We start from the raw sequence: 23,120 nt of genomic DNA on the forward strand, positions 1-23,120 counted from the left end.
CGATGTTCTTCGTTAGTAATTAAGACATATTTCACTGTTAAAAATTAACTTACACCTTAATGAAGGTGGCCCATTGAGTAAGCAAGTAGTTGAAAATCACAGCAACTTATTCTCTTATATGAATTTTAATAATGAATTTATCAGTGAGAGACCAGTGTAGCCAAGCTAATGGAAGAACAGGACAAATCAAACAAGAACTTCCTGATTTGTACTAAACTACAGTGTGCCATTGCCAGAAATTACTGTCCAATTTACTGCTTAGAAATAGTTAACATTACTGATATTCCTATCACAAAACCTGGGCCTGTGGTCAACTCTGAATGTCCTTAGGACACAAGATACTGACTGATAGAAACTTTGCCAGTGTGAATCACATTCCAAGAATGCAAAAGGCAGGAAGAATGATGAAACAAAACAGTAAAAAAAAAATTTCAACTGTGCCAAACATAGCAAAGTATTTCCTTTGGAACAATCCTGTTCATGCAGTAAATAAACTACTCCCCATGCCTCATTGCTACATTGGTTCACCATCACAAACTAAAAATGAAACACTACATTGTATTGAAAAAGCACAAAGCCAATAACTTACACAAAGTCAGTCTTCCCTTCAGCTAAGCAATCAGAATGCTGATAAGTATGTAATCACTAGAAACTAACATGGTCAGAACTCATCATCAAAATCACCTCCATTACATTCCATAGTGTACTTTCTATTGAGAACAATGCCACTCTAAGAAATAAATCAACAAGCTTCCCACCTGCCAGCACCTGGCCCATATCCCTCCAAACCCTTCCTATTCATATACCCATGCAATTTAAATTAACTTCAGCTCAATAACTGATTCCATTGCAATGGGTTTGTGGAATTTGTTTTCAGCCTATTAGAGAATCTCACTTGGAAACGATAAATCCACTTAGAGTCACATTTGAATGTGATCATCCTAACTGAATCATCAAATGAAAACCTGGCATAATACTAAATCTAGTGCACAACTTGTCTTATCCTAATTTTTAAAATAACCACTGAATGAAGTACATTCCTCAGATTATCATCAATGGGCTCAAGGATTAAACTGACATTTTTAAAGCTTTTTGTTGAACGCGTCATGTAAAGACCCTAGCTTTTTATTTTTGTGTTTTTTTGCAGAAATTAGAGAGAGCCATTTTAAAACCAGTGTATTAAAGGATGGGTATATGTTTTGAATTTTTGGGGGGGTTTTAGAATTTGAGGTGCAGGCGATTTGATGCCAAGGGGGTGTATTGACATAACTTTTGCTGGTCTATGAACTAATGATCAATTTTAGATTATAGAGACATTTTGTTTGCTAACCCCTGTGCAACTGTTTCTCAGGTAACCACAGAGGAACCTGATTTATCTGAAGGACAAGGGCAGGGAGTATTTTGTTTGGTTAATTGAATTCCGGATAATCGAATTCCGGATAATTGAATCCCGAATAACATAGTTTAGCCAAGTATCAGGACATTGCGATCTTGCCGGTTAAGCTGATATTCGGATAATTGAATGCTTGGTAAGCAACCTGGAGCTGTAAACAAGTTACAGAGAGAGGTGTTCAGTTCTTCTCCAGTTTACAAGTTGTCCCGGTTCTCTGCAGTCAAATCTCACTGCAAAAGTGAAGAAAAACAGTATATCTTTCCTGCAAGAGACATTGTAAGCTGAAACTTTTAACTGTTAAATCAGAGACTTTTATAAGTGAGCCAGGCACCTTGTGTCCTTTGCCGACCAGTGCAAGCATCTGGAGAAAGACAATTGATGAAATGTGCTGGCCAGCAGAAGAATCATCTCAGCCACAGAACTTGGAGTAAAGACTACTATCTTTCCAGTTCTTCCTCTCTGTCCATAACCTATTTAACTCTGTTTGCTTGTCTTTGGCTGGGTTTAAGGGGAATTTAAAAGGGAATTAGAATTTTAATTTGAAAAGTTATACACCATGGCTTGTAACTATTTCCCCACAACTAGAGCCTAATTACACTTAATTCTTGCTCAGTACAAAAGCCTGGCCTATGCTTTCTACCAACTTGAGTTTGGAAGTTAGGTAAATTGTGGAACTTTGTGTACTTTGTAAAATTTTTAGCTTTTGTAATGACTCTAGGAATAGTATACTTGACTCCTAGAATACTATCCCTTCACATTATTAAAGGGTAACAGCCACAAATCATAATCAATATGGAATTCTACAGTGGCAGCTCGCTTGCTACGACCCTTATCCATAGAATGCAGAATTGCAGATTATCTGTCATGGGTGTATTTTGGGATTATTCAGTAAAATACAAATGGCACACACGTTAATAGTTTATACCACTGACCCCAGAACACTTCTACAGGGCAAGGGAAAATTCCCACCTTGCAGGCAGAGATATATTTCGGTCCTCACCTATCATGGGAAATGTACTTAATAGTGCCATTGCAAGGGATGTCACCCTACCCACGTTCCCACCTTATCTAAAGTCGTCCCATCATATTCCCAGTAGCCCATACAGCCATGGATGATCAAGCTCATGTTTGTGAATCAAGGGAGAAATTGTTTTTTTTAAAACAGAGAAATCTGGAAATTTTGGCACCTCTTCAAATGTAAATAGTAGCTATTCCTCATTTTCTGGTCACTTTACTGAGCAACTCTTCTCAAAGGCAGAACAAACTAAACTTTGTATCAAAAGTCTTTTCTCAACAGATGTGTGACCTGGTCAGAAAGTTTTTTTTCATTAACAGAGCTTGGACAAAAACAATGTTACACACATAGTTAGACAGCTGCATGTACACCATCCCCATTTCCTGCTTCAGACACATAGCTAAAACCACTAGATTCTAAGTGACAAAACTGAGGACCCACATCAATTTTCATTCCATCTCTCTCATTACCTGAAGACGATATATCATATGTCTGCACCGTTCTAGGGATTTTCGCTTCCTCAGTCAAATAACATGATTGTTCATCCTGACACTGGATTGTTAGCATCAGCAGCTTGAGTGGATCCTTGTCTGCACTACCAAAACTTGATGAGTTAGATAGCAACGCAAGCTGATAATTACCCTGAAGTCCAGAAACTTAGGAACATAATATATTTTATATATAACCCAGGCTTAAAATCAGGAGACTCACTTTGGGACATCACCAGTTTCAAAGCTCAGGAATATTGCAAGCACTGCAATGTTACTCTATTTAGGAACGTTTTTTTCTCACACTACAATGTGTGACTCAGTACAGGAGGATCTTACTGATGTGATTACAGAAAGAAATACAGAAGGGGAAAATCATCCACCAAGCCAATCTTGCAAAGATACAGAATACAGCAAAACATGCACAAAGTAAATGTGACATCATGTAATTCACAATCAGAAAGATAAATTAGATTATATGCTCCAAATGGTAAGGAATCAGGAACTGTAGTGAGGCAAAAAGATTTGCAAGTCCAAATTTACACATTATTAAAGATTAGTGGATAGACACAATCAAAAAGATAAATGAAATATTGACTTCTACCTCAAGGGGCTAGAATACAAAGGGAAAGAAGTTATGCCTTTGTTTGAGATCAGATCTCATCTAGAATGCCTGCACTCATTTTTAGGCACTGCACTTCATGGATATATTGAACTTGGTGGAGATTCACCAGCATAATACCAATAATAAAAATGTTAAGTTATCAGGACTTGGTTTGCATTCACTTTAATATGAAGATTGATGTGTGATCTGAAAGAAGTGTTTACAGTGTTATAATTAATCATAAGGTAGCATGGAGAAATTATCTTCTCTTGAGGGAAAATCTAGAAAATGGTAAATAACCTGAAAATTAGAGCTAGGGTATTCAAGAATAAAATCTGGAAGCACTTTCTCCTCCCAACTCACCAAAGGGCCTTAAAATCTGGACCTTCCCAAAAGCATGTGGTGACAGGATCAATTGCTTTTTGGGAAAGGATATCAGAATATATGAAACAAAGGCAGAAGACCAACCATTCTCTATTTGCATGGAACAGGTTTGAGTGGTTAAATGGTGACCTTCAGTTAATAATGTTCCTTCCACAACTTAAATCATTTTTACAGTTTGCCCTGCTAATAAAAGCAATATTCCCATCCATTATTAGGTTAACACAAGCAAAGAACAGACCTTAAATACCTCCATTAAACTCAAATTGAAAAACAAATGTTAATGAAACAAATATCTAGCTCAGGCTTTTGTTAATAATAGGAGAGTTCATCACATCCATTCCCTCCACTGCTGACAATAAGTAGAAGATGCACTATCTACAAGATGCACTGCAGAAATTTATCAAAGATCTTGTGCTTGCACCTTCCAAGCCCAGTAAGAACTACTGCAGTGATTATAGTGAGGTCAGCCAGGTGGACCTCAAAGAACATGAGTTGGGTTGATTGGGGCTGTTAACCTAGTCCAATCAGGGAGCCCTGGTTGACAGATATAAATAAGTGTCAGAGATTCTTTTCACTCTGAGAGCTGGCTCTGAGGAAGCCAGACCTGTGTCAAGTACTGTGCGTGTGTAAATAAAAAGTGACTTGGTGACGGGATGCCAGCCTCTGTGGAGTCATTTTAACTACCACCTAGAAAGACAACGTCAGCAGATACGTGGGAACCTCACATCTGCAAGTTCCTGTACAAGTTACATCCAATTCTGACTTGAAAATATGTTATCATTCCTTCAGTACTACTGGGTCAAAATCCTGGAATTCCCTCCCCAAGGTTTACCGACAGTGTATGGACCGCAGCAGTTCAAGAATGCAGCTCACCATCATCTTCGCAAGAGCAACTAGGGACGGGCAACAAACACTGACCAGTCAATGTCACCCATGTGCCACAACAGCCCCTCAAAAAAAAACTTCCTTATTTATGAGATTGTTAATAATGTTTGAAGCCATTGTTCCAGCCATCTGATCATTCCTGAAATTGCATAATGTTTAATAAATTCATGGATAAATTGCTGAAATCTCAATCTTGCAGCACAAGTCAGGACATGATGATATTTTCTCAATTTATCCTTTTACCTTTGTTGGGAGCAGTGGTGGTCATAGGATGAATCCAGAACAAAGGGTCACAAACTTAATATTAGAGTTAGGCCATTCGATAGTAATGTCAGGAAGTACTTGCTCACATCAAGAATATTTGAATTTCAGAACTCTCTTGCTCAAATAGCTGCATAGGTTGAAAATGGGTTATAAGTTTCAAAACAGCAAAGGTTTTTGTTTAGTAAATGTATGAAGGGAAAGTTTTTAGGTTATGCAGATTGCAGTCATGCAAATGGCATTTAAATCCAATAAAAACACAATGATTTACATGATACGAATGTGGTAATTGGAGGTGCTTATTGTTGTGAAGTTGGCGTATGTAACATTGTAAAACGAGGAAAGCATTAGTGTGGTCCCTTTAAAAGATGATGTTTTTCCATGCTTAGAGTTAAAGTGGACATCTTAATGCAGTTTAATGTGGATAAATGTCTGGTTATCCACTTTGGTGGCAAGAACAGGAAGGCAGATTACTACCTCAATGGTATCAAATTAGGTAAAGGGGCTGTTCAGAGAGATCTGGGTGTTCTTGTCCACCAGTCAATGAAGGCAAGCATGCAGGTACAGCAGGTCGTGAAGAAGGCTAATAGCATGCTGGCCTTCATAACAAGAGGGATTGAGTATAGAAGCAAAGAGGTGCTTCTGCAGCTGTACAGGGCCCTGGTGAGACCACACCTGGAGTACTGTGTACAGTTCTGGTCTCCAAATTTGAGGAAAGACATTCTGGCTATTGAGGGAGTGCAGCGTAGGTTCACGAGGTCAATTCCTGGAATGGCAGGATTGCCTTACACGGAAAGACTGAAGCGACTGGGCTTGTATACCCTTGAGTTTAGAAGACTGAGAGGGGATCTGATTGAAACGTATAGGCTTATGAAAGGACTGGACACTCTGGCAGGAGGGAACATATTTCCGTTGATGGGGGAGTGCCGAACCAGAGGACACAACTTAAAAATACGGGGTAGACCATTTAGGACAGAGATGAGGAGAAACTACTTCACCCAGAGAGTGGTGGCTGTGTGGAATGCTCTGCCCCAGAGGGCAGTGGAGGCCCAGTCTCTGGATTCTTTTAAGAAAGAATTGGATAGAGCTCTTAAAGATAGTGGAGTCAAGGGGTATGGAGATAAGGCTGGAACAGGATACTGATTAGGAATGATCAGCCATGATCATATTGAATGGCGGTGCAGGCTCGAAGGGCAGAATGGCCTACTCCTGCATCTATTGTCTATTGTCTATTGTCTATTGAACAGCAGTTTAAAGTGCTGGTGCACAGATAGAGCCCAAATTGAAACATTGTGTGTCAAATAGCAAAGCAGTATTTTTACCAAGACAAGTCTTTTTAAATTTAGCCAATCAATTTAAATCAAGCCCTTAGATTTTAAAAATCAATTAAATTTAAATTAAATGGTTTTGACTACCTAGAACCAATATAACTGTAAAGAAATGAATAGGTCATCAAGAGTATAAAAGATGAGGGTATTGAGAAAATTGGTGAGAGCAAACTACGATGTGGAGAGATAAAATCTTTCCGCTCTCAGAGAAAGCACCATCTAATTAATAAAGGTACCGCAGCACTCTGAGCTAATATTCCAGACAGCAGAATTCACAGACAGAATATTCCTGACAGAAGAACTGACACAAGAATTCAACATAGAGAAAAGCATTCCTCATGCGAGAATTCAAAAAAGAATGGTGTTCCTGAAGGAAGGTCAGCAGAGAAGACGAGCAGCATTCCGAAAGACATATCCTAGCTGTATTTTGAAAGACTAAATTCTATTATTTTGTTGTATAAGTGGGAATTGTATTTATTGAAACAGCATAACATTAGGATTTTGTTTTATTAGGGAATAATTAGTTGTTAGAGAGGAATTATTTGGTTTATCAGTGGTTCTGTTAACTTGTTTACTGCTACACTTGGATAAATAAACTGCTATTTGTTGATTAAAGAGAGAGTGAAAGGATTGCATTTCATTTAACAACACTCTTATAACAGATTGGGGGGGTGTGGTAGGTTATACTACTTTTCATATATCTTTTAACAGGTTGTTGGGGGGCAGGGTTGACCTCCACTTCATAACACTTACAAACAGCACCTTTATCAGCACTTCAGATTACCACATTCAGACCAGACAAATCATTATGTCAGCATTGAATTCAAATGCAAGTCAATTCCTGCAGAGAAGTATATTTTCGTGCCATGCAGAAGAAGAATATTGGGATTGAGAACTAACTTCACTTCAGCAATGAAATATCAGCTTGAAGCCCTGGAGTGCAACCCTGTCAAGTGTGAGGTTGTCCATTTTGGAAGGACAAATAAGAATGCGGAATACAGGGTTAACGGTAGAGTTCTTAGTAAGGTGGAGGAGCAGAGGGATCTTGGGGTCTATGTTCATAGCTCTTTGAAAGTTGCCACTCAGGTGGATAGAGCTTGTAAGAAGGCCTATGGTGTATTAGCATTCATTAGCAGAGGGATTGAATTCAAGAATCGTGAAGTGATCTTGCAACTGTACAGGACCTTGGTTAGGCCACATTTGGAGTACTGTGTGCAGTTCTGGTCGCCTCACTTTAGGAAAGATGTGGAAGCTTTGGAGAGGGTGCAGAGAAGATTTACCAGGATGTTGCCTGGAATGGAGAATAAGTAGTACGAGGATAGGTTGCGAGTGCTAGGCCTTTTCTCATTGGAAAGGCGAAGGATGAAGGGTGACTTGATAGAGGTTTATAAGATGATCAGAGGAATAGATAGAGTAGACAGTCAGAGACTTTTTTTCCCCGGGTACAAAAGAGTGTTACAAGGGGACATAAATTTAAGGTGAAGGGTGGAAGGGGGAATGTCAGGGGTAGGTTCTTTACCCAGAGAGTGGTGGGGACATGGAATGCGCTGCCTGTGGGAGTGGCAGAGTCAGAATCATTGGTGACCTTTAAGCAGCAATTGGATAGGTACATGGATGGGTGCTTAAGCTAGGAGAAATGTTCGGCACAACATCGTGGGCTGAAGGGCCTGTTCTGTGCTGTATTGTTCTATGTTCTAAGCCCTTTGTTGCTTTCACATGCAGAGCTCCCGCTACTGGACAGCTGGCCTCAGTCACAACTCAGACCAACATTTCCAGTCTCACTTTTTCAGGTGTCAGGGTACAACTGTTGATTTAGAAGTAGCTTGGAACAGCTATACATTGCAACATTATGTACATTAAGTTCTAGATTTAAATCTGTCCAGACTCTGAGGTATACCATGTTAAAGAGCTTTACAGAGGAAGAAAATAAATAAAATGTAATAATTAAGTGTACAATAGAAGTGTGTACCTGTGCATCACTCCAATACAATTGCTGGATCAAAATCCTGGAATTCCCCTTTCACCCGGATAAGTCTGGATATAACTGTCAACAGTTATTTCAATCACATTGCAGGAAGAGATATATATGTTCGGTCGTGAGCATTGTCATCTTGGGCTAATAACCTTTTTCATCTCTCCACTCTGGTACAATAACGTCGATGAAATATCATCTGCATCTTCCTGGAGGTCAACAGCTCCGGATATGCTTGAAGGTTTGGGTGGCACAACAGGTCGCTAGACTTGCTGCAGATTCACTCGTTTTCACACTTAGTTCCTTCTGTACTGGGCCCGGCAGGTCCTCGGACTGGCACCGGATACTAACAATCACCACCACCACCGCCACCACCGCCACCGCCGCCACCGCCGCCGCCACCGCCGCCACCACCACCACCACCACGCCAAACCAAAATTATGGTCCTGCTATCACAGCATCAGATAGCTATTTTTAACTTTGGGTTAAATTCTCCACTATCCCCACATCTAACAGTATAAGGTACACTGCAATATGAATGACTGGCTGATATTATACAGCACAAAAAAGTATACATTTTAATTCACATAAAACATGAATATAAACAAATATAAGCAAATACACAAGCGATTTTTCTTCTTTGTAGTTAGTTTTATAGAAATGATTAGAAAGTTCTTAATCAGAGCACAGAAAAATAAATCCAAAACAATCTGGTCAGTTGTCACATGACGCCATACATGCGAAATAAAACTCTCCAAAGCAAGTTTGGAAATCCACTTTCTCCTGCTACCCTTCAGGGAAATAAACCAGCTATCTCTGGCCTACACACGTTTCCATTTCTACTTTCACATTGATCCTCTGAGCAACTGCAGATGTTCAAGCTGTCTATACCACAAGAATAAATTTTAAAAGACTATCCAGAAAGACTTATATTTATAAATGATTGCCTTCTTATTCCTAAAGTTTATACCATGATTCGAGAGGACTCTAATAATCTGAGGTAATTTCACAAAGATTGAATTTATCCTTTCCTAAGTCAATGAAACAATTGCATTGACCAATAGCATGACTGGGATACTTGGAGCACACTTCATGTCAAATAAAAGCTATTTGTAAATTATTCTATGTTCTGGAATTCCTTTCCTCCATCTCTCACTCCTCCTTTAAGATTCTACTTGGAATCTACACTTTGACAAGCTATTGGTCACCTATTTTAACATCTTATTTGACTCAGTATTAAATTTGATCTGATAAGTCATGGGACGTACCCGAGGAAATTTTTACTATGTTGGAGGCAATAGAGACAAAGAAATCTGCTGCTGTTATCTGATTGTATAAGTACCAGAAGCACACTTATGTGGTTTTGGATAAAAGTCACAGGAGGATTGTCAAAAAGAACTTTTTTTCTAAAACCCTTGAGTGGTTCCACACCTGGGTGGAGGAAACAGAGATGAAGTTTGATTTCAAAAGGAAATTGTATGGCTACTTGAGGGAAATAGCTATGAGTACACAGCAGGGTGTTACGCTATAGAGAGCCAACACTGACTGAGTGAATGGCCTTAGTCTGTGCCTTAATGACTACATATGAATGTTCATTATTAATACGATGTGTTCAGTTCTCTTTCAGAATATTAGCTTTCTGCTCAGTTTCTCACAAATGTAATAATGGACACAAGGTTCTGCTCAGAGTGCAAAAAATCTGTGTGGAGTTTAATGTTAATACATGCGATGTTTAAACAGTTCAGACAGCCACAAGTTTTGGAACAATGACCTACAACCCAAGGGAGATAAGAAGGTTTTTATTCAATCCCAAAGCACTAGATTCAACAACCTAAAGAACACAAAACGTTATATGTGAGAAAGAGACTACCTTGTGACAAACACAGCAGCATCCACAGCTGGAGAGTCATCTTTTCCACCAGGAACATGGTTATTCCCCAGATATTTTGTTCCAAATTCCTTGTGCTGCCAACGACAGAAACTCTCCAGTGACCGTTCTCCATGATGGCCAATCAATAGCTCATCCTAAAAAAGGTGTTTCCAAAATATATTATGCAAATGCAGAACAGCCAAAAATATTAACAGCAAAATAGAAATTGATCTTAGGCTTTTACAAATAATTTTGCTATAAATTCTCATTAGTTGGGAGTGTTTAGCCTCCTTATAGTTTGATGTGCGTACATTAAAAATTTGGACTCATGATGTATGAAATTGCTCAGTCATTCAAAAAGAATTTTAAAAACATCTTTGCTGATTAAGACTGAGATTTTCTAATTAAATTACTGCACAAAATAACTCAAACTGATCTCGCAACATTCCGATTACTGACAAGTCAGGTGTCTCAGTCTGTTGGTTATAATTAATGGCAGATGTTGTGATGGATGAAATCCAAATGAATTTTGGTTGAGAGAGGTTATTTAGGTTTAGGGAATTAGGCTGGCCAATGAGTTAACAACATACAGATCAGGCATTCTCAAACTGAATGTGTAACATACTCAAGGGATCAAATGGCCTCCTCCTGATCCTGTCATACTTACGGGACGATTACGAAGCAAGATTAGTTTGGTCACTTGAATATTGATCTTGATTCCCAGAGAATGATGCTGAAACATGTTATATACCTGCCAAAGAAATGAAACTTTCAGCTAAGGAAGAAGGCACACTGCATAAAAAATAGCATATGCATTCACATTAAATCAGATTGTAAAAGGATAAATAAAGCCAAAGTGTCACAACCATTATGAGTGGAGTGGAGTTTAGAACAATGAAATACGGACAGAGACAGGTGTGGAGTGAGAGAGAAGTTGAGAGACAGAAGCAGAGGATTGGATAATTGAGATAGAGATAGCAGGAGTGAGGGATTTCGAGAACGACAAGGGAAGTAGAAAGAATGAGATCGGAGATGTGGACAGTGGTGGTGTTGGGTTCAGTACTCAAAGGGTGTGACTCTATTATTTCCACTCCTTGGCAAAGTGCCACATAAAATTAAGCAGCACTCAGCGTTCTTAAGCCAGCTCCATTTCAACTATATGCTTGAGGTAATGTGTGAGATCCTTTCCATCCCCCCATCTTCCAAGAAAGGTCAGTTCAGCTGCTGTTCACTTCTCCATTTGTCTTTTTGGTGGCATACAGCCTAACCCACAGTAGAGTGTGTAGTAAAACTAATAAACTAAGTGCAAATGAAGGACTTCCACTTGATCTTTTCATATGCTTGGTATTGGACAAGTAAAGGCACACTATGTGTCATAGGGAGTGAGAGCTCACAAGAACAGCTGACTGAATGAACACAGGAAAAACATTTCGAGGTAAAGTCCCGAAAAGGCAGCAATACAGGATCTGTATCTCCACCTGCAGCTGTTTAACATAAAACTCCGAAGTCAGAGTAAAGCAACAAGCCACTCAGTCACTGACATAGTATTCATTCCAGTAACTAGTTATTGATAACATTGCATCTTTCCAACTTGAAAGAATTGCTTTTTCACAATGAGGTTCTCCACTCCCTACAAATCCACCCTCATTAGCATCTTTTGTTTGTCGATTTCAAAGATATTAATCTTCCTCATTTAATGTTTTCTGGCCATTTCCATTCATTCATCTCCCTTCAGAGTCATGCTGACAAAAACACTGAGCTTGTTTGATTAGTGATATATTTGAAGTAGAGGTTTGTCAGCTCAATTGACTAGATGACTGGTTTGTAATGCAGAGTAATATAATAGTGTGGGTTCAATTCCTGCACTGACTGAGGTTCCCATGAAGGACTCTGCTTCTCAACCTCTTCCCTCAGCGGAGATGTGGTGGCCCTCAGGATGCCTTAAGTACCACCTGACATCTCTTTCAGCCCTATCATCTGGTAGGATTATGGTGACATATAGCCATAATAATCAGAACTGCATAACTTGTTATTCATTTTGGTCTAATCTTTGTAGCACAGCACTACCCAGTCAGAGAAACAGCTGGAGAGTATGACGCATAGTCAATTGAACATGCCTTATCAGTTTTGCAGCTTGAGAGCCCATTATCCAGTCTACATTATCTTATCCATCAAAATTCTTTATTTTTGAAACTGAAAACATTTCTACCTCTGTCTCTACATTTAGTCTGTGGATAAAGCGATGCCATCATTGTCACAAGACTCTGACAGGATCAGGGTAAACTGTGGAAGGTTGTTTTCTTAAACCTCCCTTCATCAAGAACTGATTTTCACAGAAACAGATTTCCATTCAAGGTGAATTTGAATTTGAATTTAAATTTGAATTGAATTGAATTTATTGTCACGTGTACTGAGGCACAGTGAAAAGCTTTGTCTTGTGAGCAATATAGGCAGATCACAGAGTTAAGTAGTACAGATAAGTAACCAACAGGTAAACAAGGTGTAGCAGTGAGGAGGATAGACAGGAAAGCGAAATGGACATAGCATGGAAGACAGTATTGAAGGTAGATAAGTGTGAAGTGATTCACTTTGGAAGGCCCAATAGAAAGACAATATTTTATAAATAAAAAAGGTGCAAGAAACACACAGCTGGATCGACAGCATCTATGGAGTTAGAAACAAAGTTAACATTTTGAGGCCAACAAAATTCTTTTTCGGTATTATCAGCACTTGCCAATTTCTGAAAGTTACAACCCCCAGAGAGATCTCTGCCCATCAGCAGGAATTGGGAAGGAGGTCAATTTACACCTGTTGTTTCCAGGTGTGGGTTAGTTAAATATTCCTCTGGAAATTAAAATTTCCTTCTTTTCAAGCAAATGAGTGGCTGAAAATGAGCTATTGAAATCAGCACCTGGTTGCAATAGGAAAAGAAATTCTTCACTCTTCCTCTGTCTAGGATATGGCTTATTATTGTAAATGTGAAGACAGCGGAGGTCAATCTGTGATCTGTTCCCAGCCAAGTGTACATTCTCCAAAGGGGCTTTTATGATGCATGGTAATATTTCTACCTCCGAGCTTGGAGACCTGGGTTCAAGTCCCACCTGCTTCAGAGATGTGCAAGATCATCTCTATGCAGGTTGATGAAGAAAATATTTACATCCTAAAGAAAGATAGGTTAGAGATCAAACCTTAGACATATAGTCATAGAGATGTACAGCATGGAAACAGACCCTTCGGTCCAATTCGTCCATGCTGACCAGATATCCCAACTCAATCTAGTCCCACCTATCAGCACCTGGCCCATATCCCTCCAAACCCTTCCTATTCATATACCCAAACAGATACCTTTCAAATGTTGCAATTATATTACCCTCTGCCACTTCCTCCGGCAGCTCATTCAATACACGTACCACCCTCTGCGTGAAAAAGTTGCCCTTCGGTCTCTTTTATGTCTTTTCCCTATCCATGGCACTCAAACGTCCATAAGGTCACCCCTCAGCCTCCGATGCTGCAGGGAAAACAGCCCCAGCCCAGCCTATTCAACCTCTCCATATAGCTCAAATCCTCCAACCCTGGCAACAGCCTTGTAAATCTTTTCTGAATCGTTTCAAGTTTCACAACATTCTTCCGATAAGGAGATGAGAATTACATAACCCTGTAAAAGTCCAATTTCCTTATCTTGTCTTAATTCCAAACATCGCCAACAGCACACGATATATTTAAGCAGAACCTGGTTGTCGGCAAATAAATAGTGTAGCAGTGAATAGTGAAGATTTCTGATTTAATCCCAGAATCCAGAAAGAGAAATTTCACAATGATAAATTGCAGTCTTGAGTTCAATATATCTGTTGTACCCTTGTATTTTATAGCTATGTATGGTGAGATTGTTGTTTCATAACTGAGCCCCCAATATCCTTCCAAAGGTAGCCTGCCAGGTCTACCAATATTTAGTGCACATGTAACAGTGGTTAATTCTCGGTGTCCGCCAAAATGGCCTAACAAACCACTGGAAATCCAGGCTCATTAAAGGCAGTTCCTCAAAGGGGGAGGAGTACATGATAACTTTCAGTTACGCATATAATGCGTGAATGTAGAGGATGCCACGTTGTTCCTCTTACAACTAAAACTCATCTAGGTCAACAGGACATCTGACAATTCCAACAGTCCACATGCATGAAAATCACAATAATAGTCAGAGATCTTGCACCAGAAAATCTATTAATTTTCTCTCTTCTGTTTCAGAAATTCTCCATTGGAGGAATGTGGTTTAACTACTACATTCTTTGTATATCCTATAAATTATTGTTATATGTGTTGAACATATTCTGCATTCCTTAGAGCAACACCAAAGTATGTCTCCATATTTAGTAAGCAGCGTCTACAATACTATCATTTACTAAAACCACACAAGCAAAGCCAAAGCACACCACTTGCACAACAGAAGAGAACATGGATTAGTTGTTACTATCCCAGCAACATAAATATAATGGAAGGTTTCATCTCATTTAACTTCTGCAGCATGATCGCCATGGAAACACTTTGGAATTAAACAGAATGTATGCAGGGCCGTAAACTGACACCATGCATTAATAATCACCCCAGCACAAGCAGCTTATATCCAGCGCATCTCAATACAGTACTTTTTAAAGACATTTTCTCGTGTTGGCTACAGCACCTAATTAACCTCAACACAGAAACCCCTTAATATTGGCTGTGTCAGCATGTTCCACATGAAACAGGGTATTCATCCTGATGAATGTCAGGCCTTGTATCTTGTTCTCTGAAGCATTTTGAAAGAAATTATTTAATGTATTTCCACAATCTTTTTCAGTGCATACTAGATCACAACCCTCTGAATTTAAAACAAAAGGCGGTGGTGAGCTGCCCTCTTGAACTGCTATAGCCCACATGGTGTAGAGCAGTAATAATATTCACCAAGCTTTATTAAAACACAGAACCCCAGGACAGAACCCCAATGGTCCTCACCTACCACCCCACCAACCTCCATGTCCAGCGTATCATCCGCCGTCATTTCCGCCACCTCCAAACGGACCCCACCACCAAGGACATATTTCCCTCCCCTCCCCTATCAGTGTTCCGAAAAGACCACTCCCTCCATGACTCCCTCGTCAGGTCCACACCCCCCACCAACCCAACCTCCACTCCCAGCACCTTCCCCTGCAACCGCAAGAAATGTAAAACTTGCACCCACACCTCCCCCTTACCTTCCTCCAAGGCCCCAAGGGACACTTCCATATCCACCACAAATTCACCTGCACCTCCACACACATCATCTATTGCATCCGCTGCACCCGATGTGGTCTCCTCTATATTGGGGAGACAGGCCGCCTACTTGCGGAATGTTTCAGAGAACACCTCTGGGACACCCGGACCAACCAACCCAACCACCCCGTAGCCCAACACTTCAACTCCCCCTCCCACTCCACCAAGGACATGCAGGTCCTTGGACTCCTCCATCACCAGACCATGGCAACACGACGGTTGGAGGAAGAGCGCCTCATCTTCCGCCTGGGAACCCTCCAACCACAAGGGATGAACTCAGATTTCTCCAGTTTCCTCATTTCACTCACCCCCCCCCCACCTTGTCTCAGTCAAATCCCTCGAATTCAGCACCGCCTTCCTAACCTGCAATCTTCTTCCTGACCTCTCCGCCCCCACCCCACTCCGGCCTATCACCCTCACCTTGACCTCCCTCCACCTATCGCATTCCCAACGCCCCTCCCCCAAGTCCCTCCTCCCTACCTTTTATCTTAGCCTGCTGGACACATTTTCCTCATTCCTGAAGAAGGGCTGATGCCTGAAACGTCGATTCTCCTGTTCCTTGGATGCTGCCTGACCTGCTGCGCTTTTCCAGCAACACATTTTCAGCTCTGATCTCCAGCATCGGCAGTCCTCACTTTCTCCTCCTTTATTAAAACACTACCAATGTAGTTCCCTCCCAACATATATCTGCGAAGAGTGCTCAAGGTGATTTCAGATATGGCTTCCAAATGAATGAAATTCATGCAACTCCCCAAGATGGACCTTGAAAGGAATACTGATGAGTTATGCATGTTACATTCGTCGTCTCATTGCTGCAGGGACAAATAATGTATTTTGCATCTGTATATACTATCGACAATGGGAATGCAAGTATAGAAGACAGAAAGAGCGACTGGAACATATTTTGGCTTTCAGAGGGAGGAGCTAATGGAGGTATCAGTGATTTTAACAATCTTTGAAAGTGGACAAATCCTCAGGTCATTATGAGATCTACCCCAGGCTGCTGTGGGAAGTAAGGAGAACATTGCAGCAGCCCAGGCATTAATTTTCAAATCCTATCTAGCCATAGGAGGTACCAGAGAACTGGAGGACAATTAATGTGGTACCATTATTCAAGAAAGGTTATCCAAGAAACGAACTTCAGTGTGGACTACTGGAAAATTTCTGAGGGATAAAATTTATTTCCACATGGGAAGGCAAGGATTAATTCAAGGAGAAGCGCGAGTGGTAGGAGACTCGATTGTTAGGAGAATTGACAGGAGATTTTGTGGTCAGGATCGGGATTCCCGGAAGGTATGTTGCCTCCCTGCTGCCAGAGTCTGAAACGTCTCTGATCGGGTACATAAGATTCTGAAAGGGAAGGGCGAACAGCCAGAAATCATGTTACATATTGGCACCAATGATATAGCCAGGAAAAGGATTGAGGATATAAAATGTGATTTCAGGGAGTTAGGATGGAAGCTGCAGAGCAGGATGAACAGAATAGTGTTCTCGGGTTTACTACCGGTGCCACGAGATAGTGAGGCGAGGAACAGGGAACGGGCGCAGCTTAACACGTGGTTGCGCAGCTGGTTATAGGAGGGAGGGCTTCAGGTATGCAGATAATTGGGATGTCTTCTGGGGAAGGTGGGACCTGTACATGAAGGATGGGGTGCAACTGAACTGGAAGGGGACTAATGTCCTGGGTGGAAGGTTTGCTCGAGTGCTTCAGGAGGGTTCAAACTAGTATGGCAGGGGGGTGGGAACCTGAGCTATATACCGGTGGTGAGAGTTGATGGAGACGATAAATAGCAAAAGGTAGCACAGCCAGTAGGAAGGAATTTCCTGGGAAAGAACCAAGGTATCAGTTAAAGTGTGTTTGCTTTAATGCAAGGAGTATCAGGAATAAAAGTGATGAGCTTGGAGCATGAATCAGTGCCTGGTGCTATGATGTTGTGGTCATAACAGAGACATAGGTTTCTCAGGGGCAGGAACGGTTGCTGGATGTTCCAGGGTTTAGAGCATTTAAAAAGAATAGGGAGGGGGGAAAAAGGAGGAGGGGGTGTAGCACTACTAATCAGAGAGGGTATCACAGCTACAGAAGCTTCCATTGTTGAGGAAGATCTGCCTACCGAGTCAGTCTGGGTGGAAGTTAGGAACAGCAAGGGAGCAGTCACCTCGTTAGGGGTTTACTACAGGCCCCCCCAATAGCAGCAGGGAGATTGAACAAAGCATGCGTCGGCAGATTTAGGAAAAGTGTGAATGTAGTAGGGTTGTTGTAATGGGTGACTTTAACTTTCCCAATATTGATTGGAACCTCCTTCGAGCAGAAGATTTGAATGGAGCTGTTTTCGTAAGGAGTGTTCAGGAGGGTTTCCTAACTCAGTACGTTGACAGGCCGACGAGGGGAGAGGCCATTTTGGATTTGGTGCTCGGCAATGAGCCGGGGCAGGTGTCAGATCTTGCAATGGGAGAGCATTTTGGTGATAGTGACCACAACTGCCTCACATTCTACATAGCTATGGGGAAGGAGACAAGCAGGCACAATGGGAGGATATTTAATTGGGGAAAAGGAAACTATGATGCTATCAGACGTGAGTTGGGAAGCATGGACAGGGAGCAATTGTTCCATGGAAAGGGGACTACAGACATGTGGAGACTGTTTAAGGAACAGTTGTTGCGAGTGATTCTTGTGTTCCTCTGAGACAGGCAAGAAGGGGTAAGATAAAGGAACCTTGGATGACAAGAGCAGAGGAGCTTCTCATCAAAAGAAAGAAGGCAGCTTACATAAGGTGGAGGAAGCAAGGGTCTTGCTCAGCTCTACAGGATTACAGGCAGGCGAGGAAGGAGCTCAAAAATAGTCTGAGGAGAGCCAGGAGGGGGCACAAAAAAGGCTTGGCAGGACGGATTAGGGAGAATCCAAAGGCATTTTACATCTATGTGAGGAATAAGAGAATGATCAAAGAAAGAGTAGGGCCGATCATGGATAGCATTGGGAACTTGTGTATAGAGTCTGAGGTGGTAGGGGAAGCCCTAAATGAGTTTTTTGGTTCTGTCTTTACTAAAGAAAAGGACCTTGTGGTGAATGAAACCATTGAGGAGCAGGTAAGCATGTTGGAACAGATAGAGATTGAGGAAGCTGATGTGCTGAAAATTTTGACAAACATTAAGATTGACAAGTCGCCAGGACCAGACCAAACTTGTCCTCGGCTGCTTTGGGAAGCGAGAAATGTGATTGCTTCACCGCTTGCGAAGATCTTTGCATCATCGCTCTCCACTGGAGTCGTACCGGAGGGAGGCAAATGCAATTCCGCTCTTCAGGAAAAGAAATAGGGAAATCCCCAGCAATTACAGACCAGTCAGTCTCACGTCTGTCATCTGCAAGGTGTTAGAAAGGATTCTGAGGGATAGGATTTGTAACCATCTGAAAGACCATGGCTTGATTAAGTGCAGTAAGGACGACTTTGTGAGGGGCAGGTCATGCCTCACAAATCTTATTGAGTTCTTTGAGGATGTTACTAGACAAGTTGCTGAGGGTCGAGCTGTGGATGTGGTGTATATGGACTTCAGCAAGACATTTGATAAGGTTCCCCATGGTAGGCTCGTTCAGAAGGTCAGGAGGAATGGGATATAGGGAAATTTAGCTGTTTAGATACAGAATTGGCTGGTCGACAAAAGACGGCGAGTGGTAGTGGAAGGAAAGTATTCTGCCTGGAAGTCTGTGGTGAGTGGTGTTCCACAGGGCTCTGTTCTTGGGCCTCTACTCTTTATAATTTTTATTAATGACTTGGATGAGGGGATTGAAGGATGGATTAGCAAGTTTGCAAACGATACAAAGGTTGGAGGTGTCGTTGACAGTATAGAGGGCTGTTGTAGGCTGCAGCGGGACATTGACAGGATGCAGAGATGGGCTGAGAGGTAGCAGATGGAGTTCAACCTGGATAAATGCGAAGTGATGCATTTTAGAAGGTTGAACTTGAAGGCTGAGTACAGGATTAAAGACAGGTTTCTTGGCAGTGTGGAGGAACAGTGGGATCATGGTGTGCAGGTAAGTAGATCCCTTGAAATTGCCACCCAAGTGGACAGGGTTGTTAAGAAAGCATATGGCATTTTGGCTTTCATTAACAGGGGGATTGAGTTTAAGAGCAGTGAGATTTGTTGCAGCTCTATAAAACTTTGGCTAGACCGCACTTGGAATACTGCGTCCAGTTCTGATCACCCAATTATAGAAAAGATGTGGATGCTTTGGAGAGGGTTCAGAGGAGGTTGACCAGAATGCTGCCTGGAACGGAGGGTTTATCTTACGAAGAGAGGTTGACTGAGCTAGGACTTTCTCCATTGGAAAAAAGAAGGAAGAGAGGGGACCTAATTGAGGTATACAAGTTAACGAGAGGCATAGATAGAGTTGATATCCAGAGACTATTTCCCAGGGCAGAAATTGTTAACACAAGGGGTCATAGTTTTAAGCTGCTTGGCGGAAAGTATAGAGGGGATGTCAGAGGCGGGCTCTTTACACAGAGAGTTGAGAGAGCATGGAATGCGTTGCCAGCAGCAGTTGTGGAAGCAAGGTCATTGGGGATATTTAAGAGACTGGTCACAGAAATTTGAGGGTTCGTATATTACATGAATGAGGATCAATTCAAAGTTTGTGAGAAAATTTGTAACTCGGGTGCGCGTTGTTGTTGTTCTGTTCGCCGAGCTGGACATTTGTGTTGCAGACGTTTCGTCCCCGTCGAGGCGACATCCTCAATGCTTGGGAGCCTCCTGCGAAGCGCTTCTGTGATGTTTTCTCCGGCATTTGTAGTGGTTTGTATCTGCCACTTCCGGCTGTCAGTTCCAGCTGTCCGTTGCAGTGGTCGGTATATTGGGTCCAGGTCGATGTGCTTATTGATTGAATCTGTGGATGAGTGCCATGCCTCTAGGAATTCCCTGGTTGTTCTCTGTTTGGCTTGTCCTATAATAGTAGTGTTGTCCCAGTCGAATTCATGTTGCTTGTCATCTGCGTGTGTGGCTACTAAGGATAGCTGGTCGTGTCGTTTCATGGCTAGTTGGTGTTCATAGATGTGGACCGTTAGCTGTCTTCCTGTTTGTCCTATGTAGTGTTTTGTGCAGTCCTTGCATGGGATTTTGTACACTACACTGGTTTTGCTCATGCTGGGTATCGGGTCCTTCATTCTGGTGAGTTGTTGTCTGAGGTTGGCTGTTGGTTTGTGTGCTGTTATGAGTCCTAGTGGTCGCAGTAATCTGGCTGTCAGTTCGGAAATGCTCCTGATGTATGGTAGTGTGGCTAGTCCTTTGGGTTGCGATTTGTCCTCGTTCTGTTGTCTTTCCCTTAGGCATCTGTTGATGAAATTGCAGGGGTATACGTTTTTGGCGAATACTTCATATAGGTGTTCTTCTTCCTCTTTTTGCAGTTCTGGTGTACTGCAGTGTGTTGTGGCCCTTTTGAATAGTGTCTTGATGCAACTTCTTTTGTGTGTGTTGGGGTGGTTGCTTTTGTAGTTCAGGCCTTGGTCTGTGTGTGTGGCATTCCTGTATACCTTTGTGGTGAATTCTCCGTTAGGTGTTCTCTGTACCATCACGTCTAGGAAAGCCACACACACAGACCAAGTCCTGAACTATGAAAGCAACCACCCCAACACACATAAAAGAAGTTGCATCAAGACACTATTCAAAAGGGCCACAACACACTGCAGTACACCAGAACTGCAAAAAGAGGAAGAAGAACACCTATACAATGTATTTGCCAAAAACGGATACCCACACAATTTCATCAACAGTTGCCTAAGGGAAAGACAACGGAATGAGGACATGTCGCAACCCAAAAGACTAGCCACACTACCATACATCAGGAGCATTTCCGAACTGACAGCCAGATTACTGCGACCACTAGGACTCATAACAACACACAAACCAACAGCCACTCTCAGACAACAACTCACCAGAACGAAGGACCCGATACCCAGCATGAGCAAAACTAATATAGTGTACAAAATCCCATGCAAGGACTGCACAAAACACTACATAGGACAAACAGGAAGACAGCTAATGATCCGCATCCATTAACACCAACTAGCCACGAAACGACATGACCAGCTATCCTTAGTAGCCACACACGCAGATGACAAGCAACATGAATTTGACTGGGACAACACTACTATTAAAGGGCAAGCCAAACAGAGAACAGCCAGGGAATTCCCAGAGGCATGGCACTCATCCACAGATTCAATCAATAGGTTTGTCAGGAGAGATCAGATCTAACAAATTTAATTAAATATTTTGAGAAAGTGACCAGTTCTATAGATGAGGGACTGCAGTTGATCCAGGCTACATGGATTTCAGTAAGGCTTTTGAAAGGTATTGCATGGCAATTGATTAATAAGCAAATGTCCCAAGGGGTCAAAGGTAATTTGGCAAACTGGATCCAAAACCAGCTTAGTGGCAGGGAGCTGAAAGCGATTGTCCAAGGGTTTTTTTTAATTACTGAAAGCTTGTGCCTGGTGGTACTCAACATGGTTTGATGCTGATCCCCTTGTTTATTGCAATGTACACTAATCGCCGAATCATGAATGCAAGTTCATTGATAACATGAAAATTGGGGTATGGTAACTAGCAAGGTGGAAAGCCCAAAACGAAACAATGACATAGAACAAATAGTCAGATGGGTTGAACAATGACAAATGGAATTTCACCATGAGAAGGTGAGGTGTGATGTATTTTGGGAGGATGAACTAGGCAAGAGGGCACATGTGAATAGTTGGACTCTCAGAATTAGAGGGAATGGTATGAGTGTCCAGGGATCCATGAAGGCATCAGGAAGGTAGATAAGGTAGTTAAGGCTTGCCTTTATGAATCAAGACACTCTTGAATACAAGAGTGAGGATGTTTTAATTGAGCTATACACAAAATTAATTTGGCCACAGTTGGTGTACTATGTACAGTTCTGGTTTCCATACCACAGAATGGATGTGATTCACCAGTGTGTTGTCTGGGCTGGAATATTCAGATATGAAGAGAGATTAAATAGGCTGGGAACCACAGTATGTCTGGCAGTACCTGTAGAGAAAGCAGAGAGAAAGTGGCTGAAGAAAGGTCACTAGACTTGAAATGTTAACTCTGCTTTCTCTCCACAGATACTGCCAGACCTGCTGAGTTCCCCCAGACAATTTTGTTTTTGTTTCAGATTACCAGCATCTGCAATTTGTTGTGTTATTATAGATAGACTGGAGTTGATTTCATTAAAGCAGGAAGGCTAAGGGAGGATCTGATTGAGATGCACAAGGTTATAGAGGGGATGCAAAGGCTAGATAAGGAGAAACTTTCTTCCTTCCTAGAGGGGTCAATAACCAGGGACATAGTTTTCAAGCTGAGGTGCAAGAGGTTTAGAGAGAATTTAAGGGAAGGTATTTTCACTCAGAGGGCAGTGGATGTCTGGAATTCACTGCCTAGGAGGGTGGCAGAGGCAGGATCCCTCATGACAAGTGAGTAATACTTAAGTGAGCACTTGAAACTTTGTATAATACAACCCTCCAGGCCACTTGCTGAAAAACAGGATTAAATAAATAGATTCCATGCTATTAAGTTCAAAGACCTCGGTGAATCTAAAATAAAGTTGAGCTAGTGACACTGCTTACTTTTGTGTATGATCACTGCAGCAG

At 41.7% G+C, this 23,120-nt stretch overlaps 1 protein-coding gene across 1 annotated transcript in view; it reads right to left on the reverse strand.

Annotated features, from left to right (window-relative positions):
* The window catches only part of adamts17 (ADAM metallopeptidase with thrombospondin type 1 motif, 17), a 669,321-nt gene that overhangs the window by 543,059 nt on the left and 103,142 nt on the right, over positions 1-23,120 (reverse strand). Inside the window, exons 5-6 of the mRNA XM_072564884.1 lie at positions 10,868-10,951; positions 10,201-10,355 (exon numbers count right to left, since the gene is read on the reverse strand). Of these exons, the coding sequence (XP_072420985.1) occupies positions 10,201-10,355; positions 10,868-10,951 (239 nt within the window). The remainder of the gene's footprint in view (positions 1-10,200; positions 10,356-10,867; positions 10,952-23,120) is intronic.

Source organism: Chiloscyllium punctatum, chromosome 48, assembly GCF_047496795.1.
Source record: "Chiloscyllium punctatum isolate Juve2018m chromosome 48, sChiPun1.3, whole genome shotgun sequence".
NCBI lineage: Eukaryota > Metazoa > Chordata > Chondrichthyes > Orectolobiformes > Hemiscylliidae > Chiloscyllium > Chiloscyllium punctatum.